Source organism: Cydia splendana, chromosome 3, assembly GCF_910591565.1.
Source record: "Cydia splendana chromosome 3, ilCydSple1.2, whole genome shotgun sequence".
Classification (NCBI taxonomy): domain Eukaryota; kingdom Metazoa; phylum Arthropoda; class Insecta; order Lepidoptera; family Tortricidae; genus Cydia; species Cydia splendana.
The window spans coordinates 8,484,150-8,508,281 of NC_085962.1; the positions used below are offsets into that span (position 1 = coordinate 8,484,150).

The 24,132-nt window shown below is 36.9% G+C and overlaps 1 protein-coding gene across 2 annotated transcripts in view; it reads left to right on the forward strand.

The window, feature by feature from the left end:
• The window catches only part of LOC134806502 (paired box protein Pax-6-like), a 49,431-nt gene that overhangs the window by 15,812 nt on the left and 9,487 nt on the right, over positions 1 to 24,132 (forward strand). For both annotated transcript variants that reach the window (XM_063779781.1, XM_063779782.1), the window contains exons 2-3: positions 3,093 to 3,278; positions 19,433 to 19,573. In XM_063779781.1, the coding sequence (XP_063635851.1) occupies positions 3,093 to 3,278; positions 19,433 to 19,573 (327 nt within the window). The remainder of the gene's footprint in view (positions 1 to 3,092; positions 3,279 to 19,432; positions 19,574 to 24,132) is intronic.

Sequence of the window (24,132 nt, forward strand, 5' to 3'; positions counted from 1 at the left end):
TTATTTTTAACAACTTCAATAGCAGATACTCTTAATCAGGACATCAAAAGAACGTCCACTAAAGTATTTTTATTTTATCGCTTTTTCAACAATGTTCCTTTGACATTGTATTTTATGGGGTGATTTTATTAAAATTATAGAGCCTAAGTGTCGAAGCTTGTCATCATGGAATAACAGGGAGCTTTATAATGCAACAAATGCACACCGCTGATCCTTGAATGAATTGTCATTAAGCCATTGGGCTTAAGTGACATGAACGGTACCGAATATTTACAGGGCTATAACCGCGAAAATATCGAAGTTCGCAAACACAAAAGTATATAATTATAACCAAATACATATGTAACTGACGATGAATAAAGTCTAAGTAAAAAACGTGCCTCGGAAATCAAGAAAAAGTCATTCTCGCACAGATGGCGCATACACCTTTGGCCTATCCTCGGCTAGATGGCGGTTACGACACCGTTTCATATTTAACAATTTTAACACAGGTATCAGTGAATGAACATGGGTCAAAATGATATAAAAATAATAAAATCATTTATTTATTTATTTAATATTTTATTTCGGATAACAAGATCCATACATATCAATAGTTACATTACATTACAATAGTTACATTTATCCATATATATTATTTTTTTGTTAGTTTTATACGTTTTCATTTTAAGTTTTGGTCGCGTGTCGATAGATGGCAGTAAATTTACTGTGACTACAAAATTTACTATGACAGGACCCCTCTATACTATCTATTCTCTTTGATATAACGTAGTATGTAATATAAAGTAGTAAGTACTGTTAGGAGGTATCTAATACCTTAATGAGTATTAAGGATACGGTCTTATTATCTAATAAATACCTAAGTATGCCTGAAAAGGAGAACATCGACTGTACCTCAATAGATACACTCATGAAATATCTACAATATAGTACTTATCTAATCATAGATTTATTGTTCTTCTTATATTTATATTGTTTGTCAGCTTAACATTTTTGGGATTATAAAAAAAAATATTAGTTCTAATAGACTAGATTGCAGTATTTATTTCGGAAATGATTTTTTACCTATGAGGCTTAATTTATGTCGCATACATCATTTTGGCCTTCGAGCTTCGAGCGCTTGGAGGCTCTACCCGTGATTGCATAGCTTAGGGTTGCCATAAGTGTGGGGACTCAAACCGGGACATTTAAAGAAAACCGGCCAAGTGCGAGTCGGACTCGCGTCGCGTTTAAAGGGTTACACAATTTGTAACAATGTATTTTTTCATGTGAAACGTGAGTGAAATGTCTATAATTAAGTCCGACTCACGCTTGACTGCACATTTCTGATAGGTTTTCCTATAGATAGGTAAAGACCTATTTTGTGTTTTTTTTTTTCAAAATTTTAGCACAGTAGTTTCGGAGATAAATTTTCCATGTGTTTAAATTATTATTCATTGACCAGTCAAGCTACCATGTAGATTCAGGGGATTCAGGGTCAAGCAGCAAAAAACGCGAGCGAAGCGAGCGCGAAATTTTTTTGTCAAAATTGTGAAAGCGTGTTAAAAAGGCTGGGCCGGGCCTAAAAATCCGAAGTTCCCCAGTGAGGCTAGCTTTCATGCGAGGTCGAAGCCGTGCTTCAGGATAAGCTCAGCTAGAGCATAGACGCCAACCAATGTCCATTGTATTAAAAAGCGAAACCGTAGGCCGAGCTTGGCGCAGCGAGGTCAAAGGCTAAGCTGAAGAAGACGAGATTTGGAAGACAAACCAAAAATTTAGGTAAAATGTGAGGCTGAAGGTCGAGCTCAGAAATCTCCACATTACTTAATAAGCCCGAAGCGTACTTATAACCAGCGCGGTGAGCTTTCATGCGAGGCAAAAGGCCAAGCTTCTCAAATCAAATTTTTATATTTGTTAAAAATTAAGCGACACTGAAGGTCGAGCTGTAAGAAAGCAGCGCTAGTGTTACTCAACAATAATATGTGTCATATGTACAAGAGTTACTCGGAGGGCCGAAGTTCCATTGATGAGGTTTTAGGCCCTTGGGAGCCTGAAATTTGAGCTCTACATTACAGACTTTAAAAGCTATAAAATAACATAATTTACATAATCATCTAATTATTGTGTGTCTGAGAAACTGATATTGGACATTAGGTAAAAGTAGGTACCATAAAACATTTTTTTTTAATTTTGGCCATATGAATTGTAGAAATGTAGGTATATTATTATTTACCAAGTCCAGCCCCCTACTAAATAACTATGATTTTTAAACCGGGACAATTTTCTTATCAGCCGGGACGCCGGGACACTGTGCTTCAAACCGGGACATGTCCCGGCGTACCGGGACGTATGGCAACCCTAGCATAGCTGTGACGCATAAACCTTTTATTGTCGCATAATGACGCGCATTATGACTGAGCAATGTAATCCGTGATCATAGAAATGTTACCCCGAGGCGCCCTCATTATGGAAACAGATAAAAAATTAATGCATTTCCAACGAGACTCGTCCAAGGCAAATCAGTGGGGTAATTTTCTGTATGACTTAATTTACTATAGTATTTTTCAAACAACATTACTACGGTGACAGATACAGATGCTATCTCAATACAATTTTGCGATATTTTACGAGAGGTTATAAATAGTATACTACAAATGACATCTGTCACCGTAACCAAGCTGTTTGAAAAATACTGTAGTATAAAAGTACAGGCTGGTTTAAATAGTTTCATGGCAATGCCTTATAAATAAGTACCAATTACGTTAGACTTCAATGCTTTTATATACTTAGGTACCTACTTATTCTGAGGATCACTGTTGACCAAATTTCAAAACATGTACTTAACGTGACCTAAATCGGAAATCATTTTGGTTAAATGTTTAATAGGTAGGTAAGTACTACATTGTACGTACGACGAAAGTTTTGCACGAAGCAAACACAACTACCATTTCATCAGAAGAGTTTTGATGAAAATACTATATGAAGACGTTACGATTTTATCAAACGATTTAAAAATACATACCTTAGGATTAGGACGTATTAAATGTACTAATTTCTCATATCCCAACATACCCGGAAATTACCATGTAACAGTTATGTTTCATTATTTCCAGTACCAGTGTCACCGTCGTCGTCGGGAGGCACCGGTGGCTCCGGGACCCCGCTGTACCCGCCGTCGCACCCCCTCTCCTCCCTGCTGTCGCAGCAGCGGTTGCTCGAGCTGTCGCGCTTCGGCCTGCGACACTACGACATCGCGCACCACGTGCTGTCACAGCAAGGTGCTGTTACCAAGTTGCTTGGTAAGCAAGTCCTCTTGCTCAGGTGGATCTGTATGTTCCATATGGATCTTAAAAGGGTGAAAAAAAAAAACACGTGACTCGGTCGCTTTTCAGAACATATGATTATAATTTGTACATAAGTTTCAAAAAAACTTATTGGTAAAATCCAGAGTTCAAACCAGAGATCTTTGATTTCGATTTCTGCCACTAGACCAATCAAATTAGATTTTTTCGAAGAATTAATTCCCAGCAAGCTGGAAATCGTTTTAATAGCTATATTTGGTCCCAAATGCGTGTAATCCGGGTTTGCTCAATCCCTCAATTATGATATAAATAGGTAATCATGTTTAAATCCGAAAACTCTTTTTCACCAGTGTGCAGTGTCTGATCCACAAAAACTTTGCTAAATATAAGTAAAAACCATATCTATAGAGTTTTTGCGGAAAGAAAAGAGTCGTGGAATGTATGGCGCCCAATACTTTCCACGGCTCTTCTCTTTCTGCACAGACTCTAGCATAATGCATGTGTCCCAAGCCACAGAATAAAGAATAAATAGTACTAGGCACAGAAGACTCACTCTCTAACAAAACGCGTCTGTTACGATCAGCACAGATATGGCCGCTAGGTGGCGACAGCGCCACGCGCGGCTTATGGCTTTCCCCAAAATTGGTGTGGAACGGATGTACGTGTAGCAAAGCGACGAAATCGCGGAGTGAGCCACGCCTGCCCAAGCCAAGAAGTGTGCTTTTGTAAATATATGTAAAATTTCGCATGTGCACATAATGCCTACGAATTTGATTACATGATACAAGTACTGGGATAGGATATCTAACGAACGGGAACGAACTAGGCACGAGATATGTATGTATTATTGTCATGATTGCTTACACACGCAACACTTAAATGAGTAGGTACCGTAAAATGGGGTGAGTAGGGACAAAACTGACATTCAAACCTCGATAACATTTTATTTTTACATTTTATGCAAACTTAATTTTATTAATAAATGTTCCGGCCGTTTGTATTTTAGTTTTTTTTTTATGATTTTAGGTAGTTCCATTTCATAACTTTAACGATAAACACAAAATCCCTCCTCACCCCGTAGTCTTTCGTAGTTGGGGTGGGATGGGATTTCATACAAAAGGTGATTTTGAAACGTTGTTGAATCGATTTTTTTTATTATGAATATTACTATAGCTCCATTTGTAATACGAATACATTATTTAAGTAGCAGTAGCCTTTAAAAACAATCCCTTGGCATCCCTTCTCTCCCCTATTATAACCCAACTCTCCACGCAATCCCTACTAACCTCATTTTACGGTATATATAGTTGTGTTACATGCAATCAATGATTTGACAGCAAAAATACAATTCTGACGATGTTATCCTAGCCTTCTATTATTAATCTAAATATTTTACGGGGGAACGACCTGTAACGCATCAGCGACTTTCCGTATGCAACTAGTGCATGGTGACATCAAAACGATACCCAAATGATATCAGTCGCGCGTGTATTTCGCTCGTACTTGTCCATACATGGATTGGAGCGAGCGAGACGCACGGGCGACTGAAATTATCTAGATATCATTATGATGACAAAATGTAAATTTGAATTGGCCTCAATGGTCAGGGCACGCAGGAATAAATATTATTTACACTAGAAAATACTTATTCCTGAGACATAGACATATTATTTAAAATACATTTAAGAGGGGGCTAACTCAACATTGTAAAATTTTTAAACCTATAAAAAATTAATAATTTTTACACATTTTAATCAAGAGCAAATGCCATGAAATATCACACGGAAATTAAACTATATTTTCAAAGACAACCTCCTGCCAAAACCTTAAATTGCAAGGTTAATGAATAGCCATACCTTCCGTCGCAAGTTACGCGCGGCGTGCCATATCTTTTGTTTCTTTCTAATTTCCTGGCTAAACTTTCCAATTTACTTTACTTAATTTACTATTTGAATTTATTTTTTAAATTGCGCTCGACATGTTTCGATTCGCGTCTCCGTTGGGCTTTCACTGTCGAGAATCTTCGTAACGGATATTAAAATATGTCGAGCATTAACTAAATTAAAATTATATTGTGTACAATTAATTTAGAATACATCCCTTAACAGCGCTCATCAGTTTACATACTCATATTTAATTTGGATCCGTGTTGAATTTTGATCGTTGAGTATACGGTCAGTACGATAATAATTATCGTTAATTATTAATGAGTAAAATTCTGCCTCGCGGCTTTGACTACTACAATGAGTGCATGTATTATTTATAGGAAGGTGGTCGAACAGTCCCAAGACTACACATTGATTTATCCAACCGAGCCATAGAGCCTGGGGCCCATTATAGCCGGCAACTAAGTTATTTGCAATAATTACCCCGCCCGCTTAGAATGATCAATATGTAACCGACCGCTTGCGACTGATTGCAGAGATATTACTAAGAAGTAAATACCTACGTATAGTCACGTCAATCGGTGTAGTTAAATAAAAATGTACAAACACCAATGAAAATAAATAAAATTACGAGCAATTTTTTCAAGGCAAAAAGAATAATATTTTATACACTTTTTAATTCGTGGGTGTAATTCGTATACGGGTACTTATGAAATGTAGTACATACTAATGATTTGTTATTACAGTTATTATTCAGTTTGGCTTAAAACTAATTTATTTCCTCTCAAGTATGATGACTGATGAAGTTACACAACCCTCCCATGTCGATGTCGGGTTTACATATACTATATTATACTATCGTTAACATTACGGCCAAAGTTAAAACGGCCGTTTTTGTTTTGAGTTCATAGATCGACGAATCCAGCAATATTAAAACTAGTTTGATGTATTCAAAAGGTACTTTTTACAAAATGCAGTACGTAGCGGCCCCCTTTTTAAAATAATGATCTTTCGTTAAATTTAAATAATCACGTTTATTTAGTAGTGTGCACGTTGATGGGGTCTTAAAGGAAGCCTTATTCACGGGGCTCTTAGTGATGGTTAGTTAACTACAACGAACTAAAAGAATCGAATAACTTATCAATTCACATAGAAAGGTGGCGGAAGCTAAGTGTGCTTTCATAATTGTCGCCATTATCTTAAAAACCATAAGCATTTCAACAAACAACGTTTTCATTCATATATTGTCATCCTTATACTCGAAGTAGCGCGCAGTGAATGCTTTCAACATTCGGTTTTTACTCCTCGACACACTTTGTATTGCGGCGCGTAGGTAATGAAATAAACGATAAATTTGCATATTTACCAACAACTAAGCTTTCAGAAATTTAAAAAACAACAAAACCGATAGCTGTTGGCGCGATAAGAACAACCAATTATTAAATAAATATAAATGATATGAAAACATTCATGACAAGTCCGCAATTTGTCGACAGAGAGCGAGCCGGGACTGTGGTTTGCCATGCTCTAATAACACGGTTGCAGTAAAAATCTCAATCGCTATTAATCAACGATAAGGCATCGCCGGAGCCTGCCGCGACGAAAGCTGCCATTGACGAAAGCTTAGATCCTAATCGATTCATAAAACTTGCTGCGTGTTAATTATAAGCCACTGGGCTGCGTCTGCGCCGCCACCGCTCTTCTGCCCGCAGGCCGCCGCCCAATCCGTCGCGATCCCACTCTGATGTGAGAACCACCTTATCGGCGATCCCCTGTAGCAATTACCATTTATTTGACTGTGCTGTTTATCACCGTAGTGCTGCCGTCTGTATTTAAGTTTATCAATAAATCGTCATTCGGCACTTGCCTATCCACTCTAAGACACCTTCAAATTGCGATTAATCGTCGCCACGGTATCATTATGTTCGATCAGTTTTAAATGAACTAAACGGTTATCACATTTAAATAAAACTGTGGGAACAACAATTTTGTTTACGACGTCATCTATTGTGTATTAATTTAACGGTTAATACATGTCTTCACTTTGCAAATCATCAGAACAATTCGCTCACCAACCGTCTTTTGTAGTTTCGAAACAAAAGATATCAATTGAAGGCCAATTGTTGATACTTTGCAGGAAGAAATTACACGAGTAGCGTGTAATTAAAACCGAGACATTGTGTATGTGCACTGCTCCTAGTCATTTTAATGCTCTTGCACGAAGCGGAGAGGTCAATTAGTGCCCTATAATGTTAGGTTTGACTGCAAACGAAGCGTGATCACCACAACGTTGTGGTGTCACTTGTGCGCAGTCTTTTAATTTGATGCTTTTTATCCATGCGCTGTGTAATTAGAACACATGCTCGCTTTGTATTTGCTCGGGAGTCGTGAACGGGTTATTTGAGGCAACCATGGGCGTTAAAATAGTCGCCTAGAATAGTGTTTAGATACTGTACCTTTTTTTCATCGAATACAATATAACTAGGATCCGTTTCCTATTAGTTAGCATTAAAATGTTAAGAACCATGTCATTTCTGGTTACTCTTAAGAAACTACTAGGTACATACTTAGAAATAAAACTATTGAAACGGATTATATCGCGTATATTGAATTCATACTACATCCCGACGTTTCGAACCCTTTACAGCGTTCGTGGTCAACGGTATAATCCGTTTCAATAGTTTTATTTCATGAGTAACTATCGCGGTAATCGAAGACAATATTACTACTATTAGATTTGCACATTGTTTATTGCATGGTATAATAATATACTCCGCCTGGTACTCTATTCCGAGATTCGCGTATGACCTAACTGACACGGGCCTACGTCATCATGCTGTTTACAGGTTCTCTAACTTTAAAATGTGGGAGAATTTTAACCAACGGTGAAAATTATTTTAACGGCATTAATTTTAAGTTATTCATGTAGAAACATAGTAAAATAAAACTAATCTAATGTATTAAACTAAACTTTATTTATCTATACAAGACAAACGTTTGAAAAACTAATTCACAGTTACACATTAATTACCAAGCTTACGGCGTGAAAAGTTTGGAAAACACTGCGACTGCTGACACTGAGCGAGAAGGAAATAACAATTAACACGCGTTCGACAAGGATGACGGTCAGGGCATGAAGTTATCTAGATCCGAATTGTCAAATGTGACAGCGCTATCCTGTGTTGTCAGTAGTGTAAACAGAATTACCCGAACGTCTGAAATTTCTGTCGTGAATCGGAAGATATTGCTAACGAATAATTAAAAATGACGTGTTATTGTAAAATTTAAGATAAAATACATATAAATGAAAATTATAAAATTATAAAGAAATATTTTAACTTATTAACCATAGGTATAATGTACCCATGTAACATATATGTTATGTTGAAATAAAGTGGCAATGTTATTGTGACGTAGGCCCGTGTCACTCTGGGAATAGAAGACCATGTTTTATTAGACCATGGTTTATTGTAGGTTTTCAATGTTTTGACAGAGATTATTACGTTTTCTCAGACTACCCGTGACCAACGAGTGCCGGTAATAGGCTCATAACGTCAATATGTATTTTAAATTAATTATATGCGACCTAATCCATTAAAATTGTACCACTTGTAAAGTGTATATGTTTCAGGTTTAAGTTATAGTGTTTCCTTGTTTCTTCATTTGTGAAAATGTACCTAAGTACTAATCACAACCTAATTTTCACCTCACAAATATCTACACATAAAACTACGTAAGTTATCATTATCAAAATCTTCTAAACAGTCCGTAACGTCAAACAACTTTGTTTATTTTGAACACATATGCATTTTCGTTGTTTGTTGAACTATGTTATTATCTATGACCTATACTATACAATACATACAAGACGCTCAACAAGACAGTCTAACATTTATGAACAGAAACTCGGCAAAATTAAAGTGCTTAACTTAAAGTATGGTTACGTTACCTACATTCAAAGTGTCGTGTCAATCAATTTTCGCCTGTGGGGGTTTCGTAACGTCACGTGTCTGTTCCCACGGAAGCCTGGCCTACGTTCCGCCCAGGGCCGTCATGTCCATCCACTTAAGTATTTAACATACATGAAGTCTTAGCTCAAAACTATCTAGCCCAAACATTTTCTAAGCTGACGGCATGAAAATGGGCACGCATAAAATTGGCCACGCTACGTGGTCGATTCCGAATATTTCAATTGCTGTGGTTACAAGATAGACGAATGAATATGTAATTTCATAATTAATGGTCGATTATTAGTATTATTTATTAATAAACGTAATTGATTCGTAAAAGTTAGTTCAATTTGTTACTACCTACATGAGAATCGCAGTTAATGTATACCTACTGAACATGTCATTATATCAGTCCAATAAATGCCTTAATGATTCGGATTCCGCTTTGTTGAATAGATGTGTAAGTAATAGAAGACGAACGTCGAAATCACGACTGGACTAATTTCATATTAAACTGGTAATTTTATTTGAGGTAAATTTGGTAGGTAGGTAATGATACCTACTCAGAAAGATTGTCCGCGGATCGCCGCGGCGAGTAATGAAGCCGTATTTAGGCTTTGGTCCTATAATCAAAATTGAATTAGGTACCGAGGATGACATTCTTACTTTGTGGACAAAGCTTTTTCCTTTTCTGCTCCAGTTGTCGACGTCAATTTGAATTTTTAATGGCCGTGGCCGCCGCTATTCACGAAACGTTATTTCTAGATAATGCGTTTCCTCTGATCTATCAATGTTCTACCTACTATAATAATATGGCTAGTGCATATTTTAAGCATTTAACATTTAACACATTTAAAATGACGTATAGATATTAAAGTCATTGTGATAAGTGGTCAATAAAAATAATACGTTTAATCTTAGTTAAAAACCAGCTTGAAATTTATAAGTCATATAACTTTTGATATAACTCAGGTGCTTTGGTCTTAGACAACATAGTTAAATGTAGACTTTATCGTCCTTTGGACATTGTTTTTACAGGTTTGATGAGTTTTAGACATTAAAAGGTGTTAAAAGTACCTGTATAGGCAACTTATAAAACTGTCTCATAAAAAATGTCCGAGAACACGTATTAAAAAAATACGTTTAATGACTGTTAACTAGGTATAGGAAGACTTATTAAAATTGGCTTGTAAAACTATAATTGTATGAATTTTTACTCGGTCACTAATAGTAATAAGTAGGCATTAGGGTATTTCACAAAACAGTTCTAGTTTACAGCTACAATCCTCTTTTGGAAAGATTAAAAGTGCATTTAGATAATAATTCTTATTATCAACGGCTGTATGTGATAGAATCTCAAATTATTGACGTTAGGTACAAGTAATATAATAAGAATAGCTTTGAATTGCGTGCATTGAAATTGATAAGAAGAGTAGTCTGTGCTATTTAATTTCATAAGATTTTATCAGAAGCCAATAATTAGAGGGACAGAGCCTTATTCTGTTTAATAACTAAATTTGCATTCAGTAGGTACAATAGGCTGCTGCAAAAACTGCAAAGTACCAGTGTTCATCCGTAGAATTATTCTAACTTGCGTAGATTGTTTATTTATAATAACACAGGGCATGATACCATGATATTGTCATTGCAACAGAAACGGAAAACGACCATATTTCCGCAAACGTGGTGTGCAAGTATTCTATTGGAATTGCATGGTTTCTTGATGTTGAACTATTCAAAAAACTGTTTATTTATTTATTAAAAAACTACAACTTCCGTATATCGGTAGGGGTTGCGGTTTTATTTTGAGTTTAAGAAGGTATCTTTATTTGTATATATTTTTTAAAGTTATATGTTAGTTATTTTTATAAATGACTATTGGGTAAATTCACCACGGTAACTGACGTTACACTTAGAGCGGCAAATTGAGAAGACTGAGTAACCGTCTTGTGTTTTCTAATAAACCAAGTCATTTTTGTATAAATCAGCCGGCCTAGCCAAGGTTACAATCGCTATCGCTTCGACAACGAAAAGCATTATGTCTCTCTATCACTCTTCCATATTGGTGTGACAGTGACAGTTGCGTTTCGATCGCTACGGAGCGTAAGCGATTGGCATCTTGGCTACGCGGCCAGTATACTCGTATTAAGGTTAGTTCCCGATTCGCCAGATTCCTGTACTGTTTCGCCGGATTTACTTAAGTACGTCACAATCCGAATATGTCTATGAGAATCCGACGAAATAAGAATCCGGTGAATCGGGAACTACCTAACCTATATTAATATAATATTGTTATCCTACTTATTCCTAATTATTACCTACATCATTCTAACTTACTTACTAAGACCCATAGGTCATAGCTAACCCTACACCACCACACCATAGTGTAGTGTGTGTGTGTAGGGTTAGCTATAAAAGCAATCAAACAGGCATCATTTACTCCGAAATGCATTAAGTTGAATAAACAAGGGCCTACATTCCACAACTGCCATTTAAATATTTTTTTTAGTTGTAAGTAGGTAGAGTTAGACCAAGAAAAGTCTGCAGCGATTTTGATAGCCCACACAGTGCAAGTGCTATTTTAAACGTCAAATTTCTGTGAAAATATGACGTATAAATAACACTTACACTGCGTGGGCTATCAAAATCGCTTCAGACTTTTTGTTGATTAATGATGATTAGATGATTAGCGTTGTGAAGTAAAAAAATAGGCAATTTTTTAAATCGTTTTAGGCGTCAAAAAATCCTAAGTGTGCATTTATGCACAAGGAAACCAATGTTTGTCCTATTCAATCTCTGTACGATATTAGATTAATGAGAATAGGCACCTACGGTCTACAGGCCGATTCTGATTAATCTATTGGTTATTTATATCATATCGTCTCACGCATCAATGAGTACGAGCGAGATGCCTAATGACACAGCTCTGGTGGAATTTCATTCAATGTCACCTTCTTCCTCGCGTTATCCCGGCATTTTGCCACGGCTCATGGGAGCCTGGGGTCCGCTTGACAACTAATCCCATGATTTGACGTGCCTACGTTTACTAGTTTTTACGAAAGCGACTGCCATCTGACCTTCCAACCCAGAGGGTAAACTAGGCCTTATTGAGATTAGTCCGGTTTCCTCACGATGTTTTCCTTCACCGAAAAGCGACTGGTAAATATCAAATGATATTTCGTACATAAGTTCCGAAAAACTCACTGGTACCTACGAGCCGCGGTTTGAACCCGCGACCTCCTGATTGCAAGTCGCACGCTCTTACCGCTAGGCCACCAGCGCTTGAATCAGCGTGACAAGGTCGTATCGAAACACGAGCAAAACCTTAACACATTGTTATATCAAATCGGCCTCTCACCCTGCTTCGCTGAAATATTTTGATCTATTAGCGCCGTGACGCGGCAAAACGCGCTAGCGCCGGTTAAGGGGCCACTTTTTAATACAAATTTAATTACCTCGATTCGGGCCCTTTCTGTCACTCACAATCATCTTGTCCTTTATGTGGCACCGTGTAATGACTTCGGGCGCCCATAAACGACTCTTGTGTGGAAATTTATTAAGCGTTTTGGGAGTGTATTGTGCCCTTTAAGACTCTCACTTCCTTACCGGTACGGTGATGATTAATTGTTCGCCTTTGTTTGGCAGCAAAAAGGCTTTTAAGCCGATAATAACCACGGATTTCTGTTTTGACACCTCGTTAATGTGTTGTTTTATGGGCGTAAGTACGCAATGATATACACTAAGTAGTAATATGGTTTCAATTATTACACAAGCGGTGTACTAATTAGTAAGTAGTAAAAACAACGTGTTCATATTGGGATATCAGTGACCGTGAGAATTCGGACGGGACCTGAGGCTCTACCGCGTAGGTACCCTGTTCGACATGTTGCTTCCCTGGCACACTTACATGCGAATTTACAAGCGCGACAGAGAGGCAACACGTTGAATCGCGGTAGCCGCTTAGCGCGGGGTTAAAAATGCTGAACACACTTTCGACTTTTTGATGCCTCGTGAGGGCCGATGAGGACCTTAGGGTTAATTTGCAAAAAGTTGACTCCACTTCTGTGTGTATGTAAATTTAAGGCTATGAGAAAAGTAAAATACATATAAATTAGTACATTATATAAAACTTATGAAGTTAAATGAATGGAGTAGGTAACTGAATTCATATACTTTTAAGTATTTTTATTTAACAATTAAGGTTGAAATGATGTCCGTTCATGGAATCAGGAGTAAGAGTTAAGTAACAGAATTGTAAGCGTTAGTATAATCAATTATTATGAAAAGTGAACTTTACAAAGGAGAGATAGAGAGAGAAATATTATGTTTATGTTACTATTCGTATAGTAACATAAACAGAACATTCTTCCATAATATTATTATATCTAAATCGGATTAATAAATCTACAAATATCGATCGAGAAAAACAATCTTTGTATTAATACCAATAGAAGACATTAAACAGATACTAACATATTGTTAGGCAATAATCGAATAATAGTTAAACTGCTTTGATAACTAATAGTATATACCTATGTAGAGAGATCTCGGTAACTTACCTACAGCAAGTAAAAGTTACATATATTAAATATTAATCTATGACTTATCGATAACAGATATATCGATGTTTTATTTTCTCAAACACTCGTTTTTGCCACAAAAACTTCCATGTCTACTCATTAACTATGACCTATTGTTATAGCAAGTTTTGTCTGTCGGAACGACATACGCCTTTTCGCCCAAAAAACTGATATTACATTTTTCCATTATACCTATTTTCCATAAACCATACTACTTGTTGAACGATTATTTTTTTGAATTCCTGTTCATGATAACTTAATACTCACTTACTAGTGCGAGTTGTGTGTACTAGTATTAAAGCAGGTAATTATGATAAGCGCAAGATCGCTGCTCTACACACGCGCACGCATTTCAAGCAAATAATATACATTTAGTTTCAGGGCTGTATTCCAAACGAGTTCTATGATATGGTTGCATTATTCCTTATGTTGTACTATAAAAAATACTAATCTTTCGAAAAAAACACTTACTTACTTGGCTGGCGCGATGACCCAAAATGAGTCCTGGTCTCCAAGTCCTCCAACACAAGAGCACGCCAATTTGCTCGGTCCAGAGCGGTAGAGCATACTTACTAAAAAAAATACCTCAACTTTTCTTCAAAATAAATATATTCATAATAGGTATACCTAACTATGAAAAGTAATGACGATAGATAGTTTCAGTAAATATTGAATAATAAAAATATATCAACATGTTAAAAAATTTACAATTAAAACATAAAACGACTAAGTAGGCACTTTTCCTTGAATGGGAATTGAAGGCAGGTTTGCTGGAATGGCACGCCCTGATGGTACCTGCTGCTCGCCTGACGTACCCTGATGGTAATCGCGAGTAACTCGCCCATTAGGTTTATTAAAAAAGGGTTAAACTATTCAGTTAAAGTGGACGTCCGCTGATTGCAACTGCAATTTTACACTAAATGAATTTTACAGTAGGCTTCATTTTCAAACTTCAACTGACGAACTGAACAAAAAATACTGCTGCACTCTGACTAGACCCTTAACTAGATCACCTAGCGTGGTTTGCGTTGTGGCGCGCAACTTCACATTTGAAGTCGCGCTTGAGCCCCACGCGTCATCTACCATATTTTCAGGTACATATTGTCTGCAATACCCCAATCATCAAACTTCGCATCATTGGAATAGAGCTGCCGGTACCTCACACGATCCGCCTGTCTAGGCAGCGCGTAATTGCCCTCGGTCATGCGATTACGTTCCTGGCCGATTTAATTATCGCGAAATGATCAGTGTGCCGGCCTCCCGCAATTTACCTATCAATCAACACAGGTTGTTGGCTGCGGGTGGCGATGGCTTTCAGGCTCTGTATTCCTCACGCATATTGAGCTCGGCGAGCGATCGGTTCAGGGGAATACAGGTCTCCCAATTATCTCAGGTGGTTTCTAAAGAAGTTACCTAGGCAGTAATTTTCTAATAAACGGCAGCAGGCTAAAACTAGTTTCTAAAACATTTTTACTTACTTAATATAATGCAAATCAGCTTCATGCCGCCAAGACTTCAACAAGTGATCCTAATAACCACTTACGAACCACCTTAGTTAAACGTTGTGACCTATAGTTATGATAATAAGAGAACGCACTTGTACAGTCCGCTGCAGAGAAAAGGTATACTCTCTGCATAGAAGTTTATATGGTACTTTTTCTCTGCAGCTGACCGTACTAGTCGACGTCAAACGAAAGCTCGCCAGTGGCCACGGCATGATGGATAAAACTTAGAATACGGGATGGTAAAAGGTTTCGCAGACAGGCTAGTTGCTTATGCTGGCATGTAATAGAACTATTATGAAGAAAGCATATACATGTACGATTATATTATTAATAGTCAATAGTGCCCCAGGAAACATTATGAGGCCACTATTAACATTGGAAAAAATATCAGTCTAGATGACCCGCGACTGACTTACCATTAACGTATTTATACATATTTAAACAAATATTCGATATAAAAATCTAGAATAATTAACAAAATCGTTTCACATATGCGATCTACATAATAATGAAGTTATGAATATTTTACAGGCTGTTCTAAATCTTGACCGTAATAATTAAGCAAACACGTTTTCTCTATTTTAATCTTAACGTCACACGCGATTTTTATACATGATTTACACAGTAATAGCACCCTAACGTGACCCCGACGTCCACTTACACCGGTCTAAATTAGAGTACGGCATAATATTATATGATCGACATGTAGGCATAAAAGTTTTTGTACCATAAACAATATGGTTATGCACTTAAATAAATGTAATTGCGTCAACGCAAGCACTTATGGTGTTAACTTGGCGCGTTGTTTCTTGCAACGCGATCCCATTTTTGGTCGTAAGCTTTAGTTTTATCAAGACATAAAGACCCGAATGAATTTATCGCGAATGGCGTTGACAAAAATGTGAATATAAATAATTCAATGAATAATTCAGTGTGTATCGGTATGGACGGCGGCGGCGAAGGCGCGGGCGCTAGTAAAAACGCTGCGCTAACGCCCGCCCGGCCGGAATGCTTCGCCAGCGTTTTTACCTAATTGTTCTGAAGCACGCACTCATCCATTATCTAACTGATTTAGGCTTTGTTACTTTTTGCATAGGCCTTCGCGTCATATCACAATCGTTGTCCTCTGAATTTTGAGCGGGCGAAACAATTGGATTTTCTAAATTTAATATCACAAATTCGTTTTTTCCATTCCTTAACAGGATAAAATATTTTTCATGCACAACGCTAATATATTATCGGGTGTTAATATCACACCAACACATTTCTTTTTACTCCCGCGCCTGAGGCATTTAAAAAGACCTTAATTAATTCATTAATCGCATTGTATTCAATTTGTTAGGATGCTGTTGAAGTCCGAATTTTGTTGGCAGTCTTTGCTTAGCATAAATTAATGAATAAGTACGTTTGGTTTAAGAAATTAGCGAAAGTTAAATAAATTTTGCGGTTCCATCTTGTACCTAAACAGACCATTTAAACGGTTAAAGAACTAGCATGCAATATTCGATACATTGCCATCTACAGAGCCCATTGAATTCAGTCGATCGTCCAAATACCGCAATGTAACGAAAATCGTACGCAAGTTCTTGAACAGTCTAAATGGGCCTTAAGAAAACATTCTCCGGGACGTTTCTTTTTTAATAATTGTGCTGGTCTGTACAAATGAGTGGCGACAAACTATAAAATAAGAACTCACGTGCGCTTGCATGGATGTCAATGATTCTGCAATTAATATTAATTTGATGGTTAATTGTTATTCCACGGCGTTGCCACTGTGCTCGATTATCCATGTTTTTAACAACCCGCGACCACCTTCCTTCTGAACATAATAGCGCAAATATTAATGTCAACAGCAAACTGAATTTTGAACTATATTCCTTAGCAATATGGCTGATTTTCAAAGCATTGATTTTGCGTTGTAATTGAGTAGGAATGGTCGTACTGCCGTGAGTCGCGTTTCCTCACGTTTGGCGCTCGATGCAATTGCCTCTATAGGCATCGTGTTGCTATTTTCGGTATTTTCATTTGTGCAACGCTTGTTTATTTTCCGCTCGTCAAGTACAGGTGACGGTGTTCAATGAATCGATTAAATGCCGCCACTTAATTGTAATCTCCGACTGAAATCAGAGTTGTTTTAAAATCCCTACAAGTCATGCAACCGAGCCGTTCATATTGTAATGAAAGCTGACTAAAGTATTAGAGTAAAAGTATGTTTTAACTAGCTGTTGCCCGCGACTTCGTCCGCGTGGACTACTTTTCCGCGTTACTTTTCTTGCATTCTAATAATATGCTCTTATACAACGATTCAAGTCCCGCACTTAAAAAAATGTTTGACGTTCATACAAACTTTCATCCCCTTTTTCACCACCTTAAGGGATGAATTTAGACAAACGCTGAAATTAGTTATCTTCTCTTTTAATGAAATAAGTTTTTACGAAATTAAATATTCCTAGCTTAAAATAAAACTTGACCCAATACAAATTTTCAACCCCCTTTTAACCCTTTTAAGGAATGAATTTTTAAAAACCCTGAAATTACTTTTTTTGTATTCTAATAATATGCCCTTATACAAAGATTGAAGTTCCGCACTCACAAAATATTTGATCTCCATACAAACTTTCAACCCCTTTCTCACGACCTTGGGGGATGAATTTTAATAAATGCTTAAATTCGTTTTCTTGTTTTGGAATTTAATACCTTTTTGCATAGTTTCAAGTTCCTAGCTTAAAATTAAATTTGCATCCCAAGACGAACTTTTATCCCCTTTTTAACCCCCTTAGGGGTTGAATTTCCAAAAACCTTGCAATTACTTTTTTCGTAATCGGCTATTATGCCTTTCTAAGAAGTTTCAAAGCATTTGTAATGGATTCAAACTTTAAACCCCCTTTTAACCCTTTTAGGCGATACATTTTACAAAACGCTGAAATTACTTTTCTTGCCTTCTAATAATATCCCCAAATACAAAGATTCAAGTCCCGCGTTCGAAAAAATGTTTGAAATCCATACAAACTTTCAACCCCCTTTTCACCACCTTAGGGGATGAATTTTCAAAAACGCTGGAATTAGTTTTCTTGTATTTTAATTTAATACCTTATTGCAAAGTTTCAAGTTCCTAGCTTAAAATAAAATTTGCACCCCAAGACGAACTTTCATCCCATTTGTAACCCCCCTTAGGGGTTGAATTTCCAAAAACGTTGCAATTACTTTTTTTTGTAATCGGCTGTTATGCCTTTCTAAGAAGTTTCAAAGCATTTGTAATGGATTCAAACTTTCAACCCCTTTTTATCCCTGTTAGAGGATGAATTTTACAAAACGCTGAAATTACTTTTCTTGTCTTCTAATAATATCCCCAAATACAAAGATTCAAGTCCCGCGCTCGAAAAAATGTTTGATATCCATACAAACTTTCAACCCCTTTTTCACCACCTTAGGGGATGAATTTTCAAAAACGCTGAAATTAGTTTTCTTATATTTTAATTTAATACCTTTTTACAAAGTTTCAAGTTCCTAGCTTAAAATAAAATTTGCACCCTATGTCGAAATTTCATCCCCTTTTTAACCCCCTTAGGGGTTAAATTTTCAAAAACCTGGCAATTACTTTTTTTTGTAATCGGCTATTATGCCTTTCTAAGAAGTTTCAAAGCATTTGTAATGGATTCAAACTTTCAACCCCTTTTTAACCCTGTTAGGGGATGAATTTTACAAAACGCTGTAATTACTTTTCTTGTCTTCTAATAATATCCCCAAATACAAAGATTCAAGTCCCGCGCTCGAAATAATTTTTGATATCCATACAAACTTTCAACCCCTTTTTCACCACCTTAAGGGATGAATTTTCAAAAACGCTGAAATTAGTTTTCGTGTATTTTAATAATATATCTTTTTACGAAGTTTCAAATTCCTAGCTTAAAATAAAACTTGAACCCCATACAAACTTTCATCCCCTTTTTAACCCCCTTAGGGGTTGAATTTCTCAAAATCGCTTCTTATCTCTTGTACACTTTATAAATGTAATCTGGTGTGAAAATTTCAACTTTCTATCTTTTGTAGTTTCGGCTCTGCGTTGATGAATCAGTCAGTCAGTCAGTCAGTCAGTCAGTCAGTCAGGACACTTGCATTTATATATATATATATATATATAGAAGATTAGGTACACATTGTCCCAGTGGGGTAAAAATTATAGATAGTATTTAGAGATTTATAAATTTCACATTCTTTTTCCTCTTTTAGGAACCCTTCGACCACCGGGGCTCATCGGAGGAAGCAAGCCAAAGGTGGCCACGCCGGCCGTCGTCTCTAAGATCGAACAGTACAAGCGGGAAAACCCCACCATCTTCGCTTGGGAGATTCGGGAGCGGCTCATCTCTGAAGGTAAGATTTTTTGATGATAAGTGCGGTGTTACTGGCCTTATATTTCTCAAAATAATTGTCGGAGTACCTATGTATGCTTCACTATCAAACTTTTGAAGTTTTGTAATAATGACAGGTATTTGCAGAATTTATTATTAAGAGTACCGTAAAATGGGGTGAGTAGGGTTCGCGGGGAGAGTTGGGTTATGAATGGGGAGAGAAGGGTGGAAAGGGGGGTGAGATGGAATTTTAAGGCTAATGCTACAAAAATAATGTATTCCAATTTAAAATGGAGCTATAGTAATATTCATAATAAAAAAAATCGATCCAACAATCTTCCAAAATCACCTTTGTATGAAAAGCCAACTCACCTCAAATACGAGGGACTACGGGGTGAGGTGGGATTTCCTGTTTATCGTCAAAGTTATGAAATGGGACTACCCAAAATAAAATAAAAACTAAAATACAAACGTTCGGAACACTTATTATATACACCATTCAGTTTGCATATGTAAAAATAAAATGTTATCGAGGTTTGGATGTCAGTTTTGGACCTACTCACCCCATTTTACGGTAGTTAAATAGTATTTTACTCATATAAAATACAATATTTTGAGTGCAAATCAATCTGTGAAGAAAAGATATCAACGCGCAGCTTATCTTTTATTTGAAGCGTAAGATCAGACGGATCGGAATAATGTGTCGTTTAATAACGACACCACTATATTGCATTGCACCAAACTTTGCATATTATATCCTGATTACAACATAGCAATTGAAAGGCACTCACCCTATAGGTACCTATGATAGGTAAATGAAATATTCACGATCAAACTTTTGGCTCACTCATAAGCCTTGCTTTATATTACCGCTTGAACATATCTTATCGTTTTTATATTAATGATCAAATGTACTTAATAGTTAAAATTATGCAAACATTTCTTGATTTATCAATATTTTGGCTAATTATAAGTGCTAATAAACTCTATATAAATCACGCACTAATGCGATATAATTTTATTATGAAAACGGTGAGTCGAAAGTTGTTAGTGATTTTACCAGCCGACACTTTTACTTACACAGACATTTTATGATAAACTGATTACAACAACAACTACTCTGAGTAAAATTAGGTAACTAAATAATGCTGAAACCAGCTCAAGATTGCTTGGGATAATCTCTGACTTCCCGCACGCAGTATGCGATTGTTAAGTCAAACGCAATGATAAGTTCTAGGGTTCTAGTAACAAATGACGATGATTTGGCACTGGCGTGGAATTCCCGTGCACATTACGAATGCCGTGAGCGGTCACGCGTCTTCGTCCGCGCTGCATTCAGCACATACTTACATTAATTCTTACTGCGAATTGTCAATATTACGCACTTTTAAACATTTTAAATTTATAAGTACTAAAAATAATTGTGGTAAAGTTGGCGAAATATAAAGTGAGCCGATCTTGTTCAGACTTGTTCGAGCGATCGGCTCACTTTATATTTCGTCAACCTTAGGCCGGAGCCCCACTGCTGCGCACGCTATGTACACGACCCACGTTCCTATACAAAATTTCGTGGGCTTGCCCACGGTTTGTATTAAAACGTGGGCAGTGGATGTAGCGTGCGCAGCAGTGGGGCTCCGGCCTTACCTAATATCGAATGTGGCCCTTTTACATACCACTTTTTTCAAATATGGATTTGTTTCGATATTTCCACTCAGAATCAGGAAAACAGACTCTAAGTTGTTTTTTCTTAAATAAATATTTTAATAATTCATCAATACTATCATTGTGGCAGTTACAACGACCACATGTATATAAACTTTATTGCAAGAAGTTAAGGTCTACCAATGGTCAGTGTGAGCTTCCATTCGTACAGTGTGCAACGCAAGTCGCTGCGTATATTTATTACGTAATACCAGTTGGGTGGAGACCAGCTCTTCGTTGCGTGCGCGAGCTTCTGCGCAGTAGTTCGAATATCGATACATTAGGGATCCATGGAATCAACATACGACTATTTCATATCTATTTTGTATGACCCCATGTCCTGCGACGATGCTTAATGTTTTTATTAACCTTTTAATTGACAACACAGGTGACACCTTTGACCGTCTTTTTGCTCTTTTTTTCTGAAACACGATCATTAGTTAGTACTATTGGGCTTCGAGGAGGCTTGACTCACGATCTTCTACGTTTTTTGCCAAATTAGGGTTAAGGTGTTGTGCACAATACCGATTAGGCAGAAAATAATAATTACTCGGGAGAAAATAAATAATTATAAGGGCGTACTTACGCTCGCTAACCGCTTAGGTTGTAAATCTTGTAATTGGACTATTGGACACACTGGGCATATAGTCGTAACTACTGCTTTCAGTAAAAGTTAAGCCGGTGTAAAGGTCGACCGCCGCCATTAGGTAGGAAAAACAGAACCTCTTACGCAGGAACTTTATATCCGATTAACGGATCTGCTTATTTGAGTAATGAACTTTAGTAGATTCATGACAACGTTTTTGGGGGTCAGTAAGTAAAGCCATTGAAGTGCAACCCCCAAACCGTCGGACAGTTTCGTGAATGGCTTATGGGTAACGGATATTATGTCGGTAACGCGATATGTGTTGGATTAACGCATCTATGTGCACATAGACTTGGTGGTTGTTGTCCTTATATAATATCATCATTCATTAGGTAATATCATCATTCATAACACACAAAAATACAGGTACCTATTACCAGTTTTGAATGATTCACGGTTAGTTTCATTAAACTTATGTCGACCCGGTCCATATAGGTACCCGACCCGGCCCGGCCCAGCCTCGTATCAGTCCATATTATCCCGGTCGATAAAGTCTACAGGTACCTATTGTAAGTAGGAGCACAAAACTGGGTAGCACAAAATCTATACACAAAACACAAAACTGTAAAAACTGACTTGACTGTATGTTATATGACTTATTGAGAAGTATATTACTGCTTAACTATTTATCTTCTGAAAATAAAAACTTAATTGCTAGTACAGGTAAATTATGATTTGGAAAAACCAAGATAAATATACTTATGTTGTACATTATCCATGTGCGTATTGAAATTTTTAGAATAACTATTTATAAAACAAACCACACGTGAATGATTCCGTCATGGACTCAAAACTTATTGCACAAAGAAAAACGCAACCAAAGTTAACTATGTTATATCTCAACATTACAAATACCATAAATAGATGCGCAGATTGGTATTGGAGCGAACGATGGGCGTCTCTGCTTGGAGGCCAACGAGCCAATTGCGATAATTACTCCCGCGACACCTCCGCGCCATGCGTGACGTGGGACGCGAGTAATTCTACAACGCCCTATATGCTCACACCCCTGACAATCAATATTTAGTCGTATGCCATCCTTTCTAAAGTTAAATATGGCTTGTTAGCTGAAGCGCTAGAGTACCTCTAGCAAACTCGAACGTTTTGCGTTCGTGTTTTGCCTAGCACTGCAAACTCTGCTAAATTCAAATTGATACGCACTTATAGCCTTTTAAATTAGCAAGAGTAGGGAGTGCGAGTGCGTGCGATCGGCTGTGAAACGGGTTTCGCTTACAAGACCACTTCTGGTTTACGATATCACTGGGGACCGGATTAGGCGACGATAACGCTCTCGATGGGAAACACTGTGCTCAACCAACTTGTTAAATTGGTTCACAGTCATTAAATCTACAGGGGGTGCCGTAACTTGGGGCAATGATCAGGTAAACATCGATATAAAACCAACTTTATTTACAAGAGTTTTACAATATCGATTTCGAAAGGACTGTTTGCACATTCAATTTTTATGACTTAGTTCACCGAAGTATGCTGCAGGAAGGCAGATATTTATATTTGAGTCAATTATGATTATTCATATATGGGAATGTTATTGAAGTCGATCGATGAAAGACGATTTTAAATTAAATGATACTAACATTAAAACTACTTGAAACTGTAAAAATATACAGTAATTTTTATACGGAATCCTTAGAGTAAACAATAAACTTGTACCTATGACACGTATCCAGTTAATGGTCGGTTGAAAAATGTGAACAAGTTGTTATGGACAGAGGGCGAACAATTGTTCAGCGAGTGCTTTTATTTTCCATGTTTTTGTTCTTATCTTTGTGGTCGGCAGAGACATTATCGTCATTTGTTGAAATGTATTTAAAATAATTGGTCAGTGCGGTGAGCAGTGTGCCCTTGCGTTGGCTGCCAGGCTCACGCGATCTCGTGGGCTGTTTTGCGTAAATGCTCACATATTTGCTGTAATCGTTCGAATATTTAGTGGAAAACGTCCACTTTTTGTTGGTTTACAGTTATATTTTAAATGTAGGCCATAGATCTGACAGGTGTCGCTTTTATTGTACATAAAAGTGTCTTATTTTAAGGGTGAAAAAGTCCGAGAGATTAAATTAACACAATCATATCATATATAGTCTAACGCAATAAATATATCTATTATAAAAAAAAATTCAGTCAAAGAGAACGCTTAAAAACGTAGTGAATAAAACTAACATTTTGTACCGATGATACTTTATTTTAGTAACGTATTTGTTTTTTTAGAAGTATTC